General features: G+C 44.0%; 1 protein-coding gene across 1 annotated transcript in view; it reads left to right on the top strand.

Annotated features, from left to right (window-relative positions):
* The window catches only part of rab31 (RAB31, member RAS oncogene family), a 97,183-nt gene extending 85,296 nt beyond the window's left edge, over positions 1-11,887 (top strand). Inside the window, exon 7 of the mRNA XM_033019824.1 lies at positions 11,703-11,887. Within this exon, the coding sequence (XP_032875715.1) occupies positions 11,703-11,800 (98 nt within the window). The 3' untranslated portion in view covers positions 11,801-11,887. The remainder of the gene's footprint in view (positions 1-11,702) is intronic.
* Positions 11,888-13,361: the final 1,474 nt, after the last annotated feature.

The following is a 13,361-nucleotide window of genomic DNA, read 5'->3' as shown; positions in this document are numbered from 1 at the left end:
TGGGAGGAACCTGGAGCACCCAGAGAAACCCCACAGGGTCACAGGGAGATCGTACAAACTCCATACAGACAGCACCATTAGTTTGGATCGAACTCATGTCTCTGGCGTGTAAGGCAGCAACTCTACTGCTGTGCCACTGTGCTGCCCTTAATATGTACTGATGTGTATATATATGGTTTGAGAGTTTAATAGCTCTTGAACGTCAGAGACCAGTTGGACTGGATTTTCTTTCAATAAACTGACCAAACGCCTATTTCTCATTAAAGACTGACTGTGACAGGTGTAGCTAGAACTGCAGTACAAGAGGCCAACAGTTTCAATGATAAAATGGAGAAGAGGATTTACCAGATAGGCGAGCGAGTGAGTTGGCAGGCAGTGGATGGAGAAGAGCAATGAAGCAGTGTTGTGCCCTCGCTACAGCTGCTCCAGCTGCTTGTGGCTCTGGGAGGGTGGCCAAGCGGGCAGAGACTATTTGAAGCTGTCTGGAATGAAACTCAGCAGTGCTCTGAGACTTCCTGCCTCTCTTTGTTTTTATTTCCACAAGCGAGATGGGCCAAATCAGTAGTGAATGACAAACTCCTGAGATATGTTAACCACTTGCCAAAAGTAAATACAAATCCTCACCCACTGCCAGTCGTTGCGTTTCAACGTTTGTTTTAACTTAGCTGGAAACCATTTGAAGGATGCACGCATCAAATGACAGGAAGAAGAGAAGTTTCAACCAGGACGTTCCAAATTGGCCCATGATTATGAAGTCATTTAGAGACTGCAATTTCTTCGAGAAACAGATTTCAAGATTAGAGACAGAAGGAACTGTATATGCTGGAATCTGGAGCAAAGCAAAGTGCTGGAGGAACTCAACCGGTCAGGCAGCATCTGTGGGGGGAATGACTGCTTCCCCTCTGTGATTCACTTCCCAGGCTTTGTCCTGCCCCCACCTCTCTCTTCCAGCTTTCTACCCCCTACTATAATCAGTCTGACAAAGAGTCCCGAACTGAAAAGGCATCCGCCCATTCCCTCAATAGATGCTGCCTGACCCACTGAGTTCCTCCAGCATTTTAGGTATGCTCAAGATTCCAGTTATCAGCAGTTTCTTGTAGCCCCATTTTACTGCAAAATCTTCCTAAAACAAAGCTACTTAGAAGAAGCTCACCTCCTCTCTCTGACGGGAATTCTGTGACACCCCCTCCCACCGCTCCCCATCTCTGATTCAATTGTTAGGCTTTATCCTGCTCCAGCTCTCATTTCTAGCTTTATCATCCCCTTCCATCGCCCCCACTACAGTCAGCCTGAAGAAGGATACTGAGCCCACCCATCGCCTATCCATGTCCTCCACAGATGCTGCTTGACTCACTGAGTTCTTCCAGATTTCAGGATTGGTTGTTTTAAAACTCTGCATCATGAATAAACTGCTGGTCCATGTAGGAAACACTTCACCCCAGGTCCTCCACCCCAGCAAAGTACCCGGCAAATCACACTGCCAGGTGACACCCTTGGCTAAAATACTTCACACTCTGACAAATGAACTGCCAGTGAAAAGAGATTTAAACCCTAAAGTTAAAAAGTAAACCACCAATAAACATTTTTGCTGTAAAGTTATGGTACCTTCTCTGAACCTTTCACATCTCAGAGCGAGAGAGAGATACAGCACAGAAACAGGCCCTCTTTAGCCCACCACATCCATGCTGACCCTGTTTACACTAATGCTACGATAATCACATTTTGTTTTTTCCCCCCACATTTTCCTCAACTTCCTTCTGAATCTATCATTGAGTGATGCAGAGAACTAGTTTAGTTTAGTATATTAGTGTCACGTGCACCAAGTTACAGTGCAATCCATTAGCCAATAGACAATGGGTGCAGGAGTAGGCCATTGGAGCCCTTCGAGCCAGCTCTGTGATCACTGTGATCATGGCTGATCATCCACAATCAATGCCCCATTCCTGCCTTCTCCCCATATCCCCTGACTCCGCTATCTTTAAGAGCTCTATCTAACTCTCTCTTGAAAGTATCCAGAGAATTGGCCTCCACATTCTAAATGGCTTACTCCTTATTCTTAAATTGTGGCCCCTGGTTCTGGACTCCCCTAACATCGGGAACATGTTTCCAGCCTCTAGCGTGTCCAAACCCTTAATAATCCTATATATTTCAATAAGATCCCCTCTTATCCTTCTAAATTCCAGAGTATACAAGCCCAGCCGCTCCATTCTGTCAACGTGACAGTCTCACCATCTCGGGAATTAACCTCGTTAATCTACACTGCACTCCCTCAATACCAAGAATGTCTTTCCTCAAATTTGGAGACCAAAACTGCACACAATACTCTAGGTGTGGTCTCACTAGGGCCCTGTACAACTGCAGAAGGACCTCATTGCTCCTATACTCAACTCCTCTTGTTCTGAAGGCCAACATGCCATTCGCTTTCTTCACTGCCTGCTGTACCTGCATGCTTACTTTCAGTGACTGGTGAAAAAGGACCCCCAGATCTCTTCCCCTTTTCCCAACTTGACACCATTTAGATAATAATCTGCCTTCATGTTTTTGCCACCAAAGTGGATAATCTCACATTTATCCACATTAAACTGCATCTGCCATGCATCTGCCCAAGTCACCCTGCATCCTCATAGCATCCTCCTCACAGTTCACACTGCCACCCAGCTTTGTATCATCTGCAAATTTGATAATGTTACTTTTAATCCCTTCATCTAGATCATTAATATATTTTGTAAATAGCTGTGGTCCCAGCACCGAGTCTTGTGGTACCCCACTCGTCACTGCCTGCCATTTTGAAAAGGACCCGTTAATCCCTACTCTTTGTTTCCTGTTCAGTCAAATAAAGGACTATACATGATTACAGTTAAGCCATCCGAAGAATAGATAAAGGGTACAAAATTCAGTGGAAGATAAAGTCCAGTTATGTCTGATTAAAGCTGGTTCAAAGGTCTCTAGTGAGGTAGATGGGGAGGACCGGACTGCACCCTAGCTGGTGAGAGGATGGTTTAGTTGCCTGCTAACAGCTGGGAAGCAACTGTCCCTGAATCTGGAGGAATGTGTTTCACCGACCATATCTGTTGAGCTGCTGCAAAAAAAGAAATTAATTGTTTTGTTTCGGGACATAACTAAAACTCTGATATTGTGCTCTTCGGGGGTTTTCTATTTGTGCAAAAACGGTACGCGATAGCTCTATGATTTTTCGCCAGCTCATTCACCGTTCTCCTGTGCTCCATACACCCCCTCCCACATACTGGGGCATATGAGCCGCGCCAGCGCAGTTAGGGGCTTTGGGTGATTGGTGGAATATTGCGTTGGGAGAACGGGTGAGTGGTGGAATATTGTGTTGGGGAATGGGTTGCGTTGGGGGACCAGACCCAACGGGTCCCACTTAGCCTAGTATAACAATAAAATGCTCACAACTCTTGACACAATGGGTAATTAACCTGTCAACATGCATGTTTTTGGAATGTGGGAGGAAACCGGAGCACCCGGAGGTAACCCACGCAGTAACAGGGGGAATGTGCAAACTCCATCCAAACTGCATAGACAGGTCAGATTTGAACTCAGGCCTCTGGCGCTGTGACGCTGTGGCTGTACTAGCTACACCACTGTGTGCTACCCTGAATATTAAACTAAAAACATTCCAAAGAGGTATATTGGTTTTCTTGTTACTGTAATTATTAATTTAAATACTCAAAAATTGATCCCATGAAACAAAACTCCAGATGGCAATTCTGTTGCTATGTGTAATCGGTGATATGCTCTCTGTTTTACTTCTACATCTGTTTATATTTTAGTTCGGACACACAAGCCAGATAATTGATTAATAACCTGAGTCATTCACAGACTTCAACAATCACAGGAAAAAACAATTTAAGACATTCTCATCCAAACAAAACCACATGATTTTCCATTTAAAAGTTCAAAAAACAATCAGATATAAACACTGTGAACACGTCAGCCATCCAAACATGGCATCTGAATAAAAATACTACTGTAATCTTAATGAAGAATAGTTTGCCCTGCCCAAATATATTTCTCAAATACGACGCATAATGGCATTTACAGACCAAAATTATACCTAAAATGGAGGTTGCCTGAATCTATCCAACTAATGTCAGACAAACGATCCTTCAAATATAGAACATAGAACAGTACAGCACAGGAATAGGCCCTTCGGCCCACACATAGAAACATAAAAAATAGGTGCAGGAGAAGGCTATTAGGCCCTTCGAGCCAGCACCACCATTCATTCTGATCATGGCTGATCGTCTCCAATCAATAACCCGTGCCTGCCTTCTCCCCATATCCCTTGATTCCACTAGCCCCTAGAGCTCTATCTAACTCTCTCTAAAATCCATCCAGTGATTTGGCCTCCACTGCCCTCTGTGGCAGGGAATACCACAAATTCACAACTCTCTGGGTGAAAAAGTTTTTTCTTACCTCAGTCTTAAATGGCCTCCCCTTTATTCTAAGACTGTGGGCCCTGGCTCTGGACTCGCCCAACATTGGGAACATTTTTCCTGCATCTAGCTTGTCCAGTCCTTTTATAATTTTATATGTTTCTATAAGATCTCCCCTCATCCTTCTAAACTCCAGTGAATACAAGCCTAGTCTTTTCAATCTTTCCTCATATGGCAGTCCCGCCATCCCAGGAATCAATCTTGTGATCCTACGCTGCACTGCCTCAATCACAAGGATGTCCTTCCTCAAATTAGGAGACCAAAACTGTATGCAATAATCCAGATGTGGTCTTATCAGAGCCCTATACAACTGCAGAAGAACCTCTTTACTCCTATACTGAAATCCTCTTGTTATGAAGGCCAATATTCCATTAGCTTTCTTCACTGCCTGCTGTACCTGCACGCCAACATTCAGTGACCGGTGTACAAGGACACCCAGGTCTCGCTGTACCCCCCCCCTTACCTAACCTAACCCCATTGAGATAATAATCTGCCCCCTTGTTTTTGCCACCAAAGTGGATAACCTCACATTTATCTATATTATACTGCATCTGCCACGCATCTGCCCACTCACTCAACCTGTCCAGGTCACCCTGCAACCTCCTCTTCACAGTTCACACTGCCACCCAGCTTTGTGTCATCCGCAAACTTGCCAGTGTTGCTCCTAATTCCCTCTTCCAAATCATTAATATATATGGTAAACAGTTGCGGCCCCAACACCGAGCCTTGCGGCACTCCACTCGCCACTGCCTGCCATTCTGAAAAGGACCCATTCACTCCTACTCTTTGCTTCCTGTCTGCCAACCAATTTTCTATCCACGTCAACACCCTACCCCCAATACCATGTGTTCTAATTTTAGTCACCAGTCTCCCGTGCGGGACCTTATCAAAGGCTTTCTGAAAGTCTAGATACACTACATCCACTGGCTCCCCTTCATCCATTTTATTTGTCACATCATCAAAAAATTCCAGAAGATTAGTCAAGCATGATTTTCCTTTCATAAATCCATGCTGACTTGGACTAATCGTTTTACTGCTATCCAAATGCCCCATTATTACTTCTTTAATAATTGACTCCAGTGTAGCGGCACCAAACGTGGTGAATAAAGCCAGACGTCAGGCAGGTTCAAACAGTCGTTTATTCTGGTTCTACACGTTAGGTTGGTGCGCTAACTATATTATCATTGCTACTGTAGCTGAGCGAGGTTGTTCTCTCGGGCTCAGCTACCTGTTGACTGCTAAGGTCTCGAGGTGAGATAACCTTAAGTAGCAGGACACTCCCTCTAGCCCATGACATCACGTGCCAGCCCTCGTATCTACTGACGAGTGTTTGGCCATAAGTGGCCCGTGTATTAGCTGACGCCACACCAGCATCTTTCCCACCACCGAACTCAGGCTAACCCTAATCCTACTGAAAACAGAACATGACAGACCACCTCTTGTACTACCATGGCCAGATTTATTTCTCTATTTGTGTTGTTTACTAAAGACTTGGGTTTTTTTTACACAGACTTCTCCTTTCGTACTTTCTTGCAAAATGCAGTGTGTAATTTATGTATAATTTATGCTTTGCGTGTTTGAGTCTATGTGACTGTGATGCAGCTGCAAGCAAGATTTTAGTAGCTGTATCTCATTGTACTCATGCATGTGACAATAAACTTGACTTGACCTAAGAAATGAATGGGGAATTGTAGGTGCTGGAATCTTGAGTAAAATACAAAGTGCTGGCGTAAGTCAGCAGGTCAGGCAGCATTTCTGGAGGATATGGATATGTGAAGTATTGGGTCGGTGTCTTCAAGAAATTAATATCTTAGTTTAGTTTAGTATCGTCATGTAGTGAGGTGCAGTGAAAAGCTTTTAGTTGTATGTTATCCAATCAGTGAAAAAACTGGACAAGGTTACTATGAAGCCATCCACTGTCCAGGTAAATGGGGATAAAGGGTACAATGTTTAGTGCAAGATAAAGTTGAGTAAAGTCTGATTAAAGACATGGATTCATGGTATGATTAGTGTAGATGGGGCTTGCTGGTCAGCATGGGCAAGTTGGTCCATGGACAAGTTGGCCAGATCTAAAAATCTGTTTTTCAAAGAAATTGCAGTCTGGCAAGAGGAGATACTCCTGGCTAACTTAGAGTCATAGAGTCATACAGTGTGGAAACAGGCCCTTCGGCCCAACTTGCCCACGCCAACCAATAGCAGGTTGGCTGGATGGCGGAAGGCAAAGAGTGGGAATAAAGGGGTTTTTTTCTGGTTGGTTACGTGACTAGCGGAGTTCCGCAGGGGTCGGTGCTGGGGCCGCTACTCTTCACATTGTATAAATGATTTGGAAGAAGGGATTTAAGGTTTTGTGGTCATGTTTGCAGATGATACGAAAATAGGTGGAGCAGTAGGTAGTGCAAAGAAAGCAGGGACTCTGCAGAAAGATTTGGACAGGTTGGGAGAGTGGGCAGAGAAGTGGCAGATGAAATAAAATGTAGCAAAATGGGGAGTCATGCATTTTGGTAGTAGGAATAAAGGCATACACTAATTTCTAATTGGGGGGAGAATCCAAAAATCGGAGATGCAAAGGGATTTGGGAATGCTGGTGCAGGATTCCCAAAAGGTTAATCAGCAAGTCAAATTAGTAGTACAGAAGGCAAAGCAATGCTAGCATTTATTTCAAGAGCTCACAGAGGGTGGTGGGACTGGGTGTATGGAACAAGCTGCCAGAGGAGATAGTTGAGGCTAGGTGGGATTATCCTATCGTTTAAGAAACAGTTGGACAAGTACATGGATAGGACAGGTTTGGAGGGTTATGGACCAAATGCAGGCAAGTGGGACTAAAGTAGCTGGCCCATTGTTGGCTGGTGTGGGCGAGTTGGTATTTCCACACTGTATCACTATGACTCTATGACTAGAATACAAAAACAGGGATGTAATGCTGAATCTCTATAAGGTGCTGGTCAGGCCATATTTGCAGTATTGTGATCAATTTTGGGTGCCATATCTGAGGAAGGATGTGTTGGCCCTGGAGAAGGACCAGAGGAGGTTTATAAGAATTATACCAGGAATGAGTGGGTTAACTTATAGTGAGCATTTGACAGCATTTGACGGAGTTTAGAAGAATGAGGGGGGAACCTCATTGAAAGTACTGAATAGGGAAAGGCTAGGATAGATTGGATGTGGAGAGGATATTTCCACTAAATTAGAGGGCGTTCCTTTAGGAAGGGGATGAGGAGGAATTTCTTTGGTCAGAGGGTGGTGAAACTGTGGAATTCTTTGCCACAGAAGGCTGTGGAGGTCAAGTCAATGGATATTTTTAAAGCAGAGATAGATTGATTCTTGATTAGTACAGGTGTCAGGGGCTATGGTGAGAAGGCAGGCGAATGAGATTAGGACTGAGAAATATACCAGCCATGATTGGGCTGAATGGCCTAATTCTGCTCCTATCACTTATGACCTTATGACCAACATGCCCCATCTACAGTTTAGTCTAGTTGAATTTATTGTCACATGTACCGAGGTACAGTGAAAAGCTGTATTCCTAGTACCGAGGTACAGTGAAAAGCTGTATTCCTAGTACCGAGGTACAGTGAAAAGCTGTATTCCTAGTACCGAGGTACAGTGAAAAGCACCCCTAGTCAGAATCGAACTCAGGTCTCTGGCACTGTAAGGCAGCAACCTTACCGCTGTGTCTCCATGCCGCCCACAGTTGTGGTCAACTTACCAGACATCCAGCCAAAGTTCCAGATCATTAACCCAGTGACATAGATTGGAATCCTACCACAGCAGATGGACAATTTAGAAAGCAGTAATTAAATAAATCTGGAATTTTTAAAAATAACTTTATTAACCTTGCAACTTCCGTGTTGTGGTAAAATCCATCTGGCATGCTAATAAAGCTACCATCCTTTGTGTAAAAATAATTGCCCTCAGGTTCCTATTAAATCTTTTCTCCCTTCAACTTAAACCTATGTCCTCTGACTTTTGATTTCGCTACTCCAGAGAAAAGACTGCATTTACCCTCTCTGTTCCTGTCGTTATCTTATGCACCTTTGTATGATCACCCCTCATCCTTCTACACTCCAAGGAATAAAGTCCTAGCCTGCTCTACCTCTCCATGTAGAAAATAATTTGCTTAGCTAGTTTACAACCCATCAGTATGAACATTGAATTCTCCAATTTTATGTAACTTCACCTCCCCCCCCCCCCTCCCCCCCCCCTTCTTGCCCCCTTCCTGCTCCCTAGTCATTTTACCAGTTGCACAGATCTCCACATTGTTTCTCTCGAGAGCACACCTTCCCTAGCCAATAATGGACCTACTATGCACCGCCCTGCCTGAGGTCATTTGTGGCTGGCCCTGATTTGTTCTGCTCTTTTCTTGCCTCCAACTCTTCACTTTCCCTCCCCCCCCCCCACCTCATACTTTCAGTCTGAAGAAGGGTCCCGACCCAAAACGTCATCCAACCTTTTTCTCCAGAGATGCTGCCTGACCCGTTGAGTTAGCACCTTGTGTCTATCTTTGCTCATGGTGTTTGACAACAAAACTCCATCTTCCCCTGGTTTTGAAAATGCTGGGAAATCTGTCACATGCTTCGTCACTCTATTCATTAACATAGAAACATAGAAAATAGATGCAGGGGTAGGCCATTCGGCCCTTCGAGCCTGCACCGCCATTCAATATGATCATGGCTGATCATCCAACTCAGTATCCTGTACCTGCCTTCTCTCCATACCCCCTGATCCCTTTAGCCACAAGGGCCACATCTAACTCCCTCTTAAATATAGCCAATGAACTGGCCTCAACTACCTTTTGTGGCAGAGAGTTCCAGAGATTCACCACTCTCTGTGTGAAAAATGTTTTTCTCATCTCGGCCCTAAAGGATTTCCCCTTTATCCTTAAACTGTGACCCCCTTGTCCTGGACTTCCCCAACATCGGGAACAATCTTCCTGCATCTAGCCTGTCCAACCCTCTAAGAATTTTGTAAGTTTCTATAAGATCCCCCCTCAATCTTCTAAATTCTAGCGAGTACAAGCCGAGTCTATCCAGTCTTTCTTCATATGAAAGTCCTGACATCCCAGGAATCAGTCTGGTGAACCTTCTCTGTACTCCCTCTAAGGCAAGAATGTTTTTTCTCAGATTTGGAGACCAAAACTGTACACAATACTCCAGGTGTGGTCTCACCAAGACCCTGTACAACTGCAGTAGAACCTCCCTGCTCCTATACTCAAATCCTTTTGCTATGAATGCTAACATACCATTCGCTTTTTTCACTGCCTGTTGCACCTGCATGCCTACTTGCAGGTGCAGCAGGCAGTGAAAAAAGCGAATGGGGATGGAGGCCAGCAGATTAGAATGGGGATGGAGGCCAGCAATGGTGAAAAGTACGTTGTAGATGACACATACATACACTGTGACTGGAACATCGGAGGTTGAGGAAAGACCTGATAGAAGTATATAAACATGAGAGATGTAAATAATGTGGACAGTCAGAGTCTTTTTCCCAGGATGGAAATATCAAATATACAAAAAATGGCATAGAGTTTAGAGTTACAGATACAGCGTGGAAACAGGCCCTTCGGCCCACCGAGTCCGTGCCGACCAGTGATTCCCCCGTACACTAACACTATCCTACACACTCGGGACAATTTACAATTTACAATTTTATCAAGCAAATTAACCTACAAACCTGTACGTTTTTGGAGCGTGGGAGGATAGCGGAGCACCCGGTGAAAACCCACGCTGTCACGGGGAGAACGTACCAACTCTGTACAGAGAGCACCCGCAGTCAGGTTCGCATCAGGTCTCTGACACTGTAAGGCAGCAACTCTACCCTGTGCCATTGTGCCGCCTTGTAGCTTTAAGCTGAGAGCAAGAAAATGTAAAGCAGATGTGTGGGATATGTTTTTTTACACAGATGGGGGTGAGTGCCTGAAACAAGCTACCTGGGATGGTGGTGGAGGCAGATATGATTATGGCGTTTAAGAGGCTTTTAAGTCAGTGGTAGGAGAAGAATTAGGCCATTCGGCCCATCAAGTCTACTATGCCATACAATCATGGCTGATCAATCTCTCCCTCCTAACCCCATTCTCCTGCCTCCTCCACATAACCTCTGACACCCGTACTAATCTAGAATCTATCTACCTCTGCCTTAAATATATCCACTGACTTGGCCTCCACAGCCTTCCGTGGCAAGGATTGACACATGGATATGCAGGGAATGAAGTTTTAAAGATATATCTCAGCTAGGGCTACTATAATTTATTTTCTAGCTTCTCATTGTGTCCTTGGATGTACCTGATCAGGCCCAGGAGATTTATCTACCTACATATGCCTTAGGACATCCAACCATAATACGGACGCTCCTCAAGATATCAGGAATGTAGTTGCGACAGTTATGATGACAGCATTGAATGGATACTTGGACAGGTACATGGATAGGAAAGGATGAGAGAGATATGGGCTAAGTGCCGGCATATGGGACTAGCTTACATGGGACATCTTGGTTGGCTTGGTATGATTTTCCATATATCGTTGCAACAGTCGAGAGTTTACTGCCTTGGCTGCAGGCTGATCGCCGTGTAACCGGAACTAGAAATACTAAAGAACTTGCACAGTAGAGCTACTGCCACACTGCCCCAGAGACCCAGGTTCGATCCTGACCTCGGGTGCGGTCTGTGTTGAGTTTGCACGTTCCCCCTGTGACCGCGATGGGTTTCGTCCCACATTCCAAAGGCCTGCGGGTTTGTAGGTTAATTGGCCTCTGTAGGTTTCCCCTAACGTGTGTAGTGGGATAACTAGTGTGAACGGGCAATCAATGGTCAGCATGGACTCGGATGGCGAACGGACCTGTTCCCATGCTGTAGCTCTCAACTAAACTAAACTCAATTACATAAATCTCTTAATGAAAAGGGAGATGACATTTCTATACAAATGTTGTATATGAACATATCGTCTCAAGATGGGTTCTGACCCAAAATGTCACTCATCCTTTTTCTCCAGAGATGCTGTCTGACCCGCTGAGTTATATCAGCACTGTGTCCCTATCTGCTACATATGAGTTCATGAGCTATTATTCCAGTAAACCCAGAATCTGTGAGATGTTAAAACTGTTTGTACCATGTGTAACAAGTCATAGAGACATACAGCACAGAAACAGACCCTTCGGCCCAACTTGCCCATGCCGACCTTCACTAGTCCCACCTGATAGAGCCACAGAGATCTTTGATCAATGATCAGTAATAATCTTACTCTGCTTTTTCAGGTCAGCAAATTCCACCTCTGGATCCCGCTCAGATCAGCAGCAATGGAGCATTCAAAGTCGGAAGGCACACAGTACAATCTAGTAAGCGTTGCTGCTGAGTTTTGCTGGAGAACAAGGCCAAGCAGCAGTATAGAATCATCACCCTCGGACCAAGCAGTTAAACAGGGGGAAAAAAAGAAAAACAATACTTGTTTTTGTGTTATTGTTTGAATTACTTAGCAGTCTCAAGGTCAGTTGTCAATTGTTGGACTGCTGGCTCTTTCATTCCAGCACACTGTTGACCTGCTTTCATTAGGTTCCTGTAAGGAGTTCCACAGAGAATAGATGCACTATGAATGCCAACATTAAAATGCCAGTTATTCCCTTTGTTCATCCTCAGATTTCTTTTCTGGACTTTCTGCTTGCTTTCTGAGTGCAGTGATTGAAGTTTTTTTTTAATCCACTTTGCAAATATCCAGACACAAATTATGTTTTTCCTTTGCTATGATACTAATTAATGTGCCTGATCTAAAGGTAAATACTTTATCTGTAATGTTAACCTCAATCTTAAATGGCACTTTTTAAGATTTTCAAGAATTAATAACTAAATACACTGTCAAAGGCAAAAACTGACTTTAAACCGTTCTTAATTAGTACAGGTGTCAGAGGTTATGGGGAGAAGGTAGGACAATGGAGTTTAGAGGGAGAGCTAGATCAGCTATGATTGAATGGCGGAATAGACTTGATGGGCCGAATGGCCCAATTCTACTCCTATTCCTAATGACATGTTCCATATTTAAAATCTGTTAAGATGCATGGCCATATAAAAATTAAAATGTACCCTAAAATAATCCAGAGATTATTTGTGTATGGCAATGTGGTATGAATTTCATAAAGATGGAACAATGACTTTTACTGCAATCTGATTTGAACTTGAATGTGAATAGGCATCTGGAGAAATTATGTTAGGATTTTTACTAGTAAGTGATTCCTATTCAACAGAATGGAGTTTCGTTGTTGGTAAGGATACATAGTTTACCCAACTCATTGAATATGTTCCTATACTAGAAGAGGCTGGTCGATCCCCAATATGTATCAGTGGCTTCAGAAGAGAAGTTTAGAAGAGTGTGTGGGTGGGTAGGTTGGTGGAATATAGTATTAATGGACACAGTCTTTATGAATGGGAAAAATAACCACATCTTAATTTACAAAGAAGTAGTAGGTTCAAAAGATGAAACAAATAATGCTCTAAGTACAGATGGCTCAATGTGTTCCATATGTTAAATCCTGAACCATCTTCCTAATACCAAAGAAACATGTTCCCGATGTTGGGGGAGTCCAGAACCAGGGGCCACAGTTTAAGAATAAGGAGTAAGCCATTTAGAACACAGACGAGGAAACACTTTTTCTCACAGAGAGTTGTGAGTCTGTGGAATTCTCTGCCTCAGAGGGCGGTGGAGGCCGGATCTCTGTATACTTTCAAGAGAGAGCTAGATAGGGCTCTTAAAGATAGTGGAGTCAGGGGATATGGAGGGAAGGCAGGAACGGGGTACTGATTGTGGATGATCAGCCATGATCACATTGAATGGCGGTGCTGGCTCGAATGGCCTACTCCTGCACCTATTGTCTATTGTCTATTGTCTATTGAGGCAGAGGATTCCACAGATTCACAATTCTCTG

The sequence above is a fragment of the Amblyraja radiata genome, chromosome 4, assembly GCF_010909765.2.
Source record: "Amblyraja radiata isolate CabotCenter1 chromosome 4, sAmbRad1.1.pri, whole genome shotgun sequence".
In the NCBI taxonomy this organism is placed as follows: domain Eukaryota; kingdom Metazoa; phylum Chordata; class Chondrichthyes; order Rajiformes; family Rajidae; genus Amblyraja; species Amblyraja radiata.
This window is presented reverse-complemented; position numbering and strand designations above follow the sequence as displayed.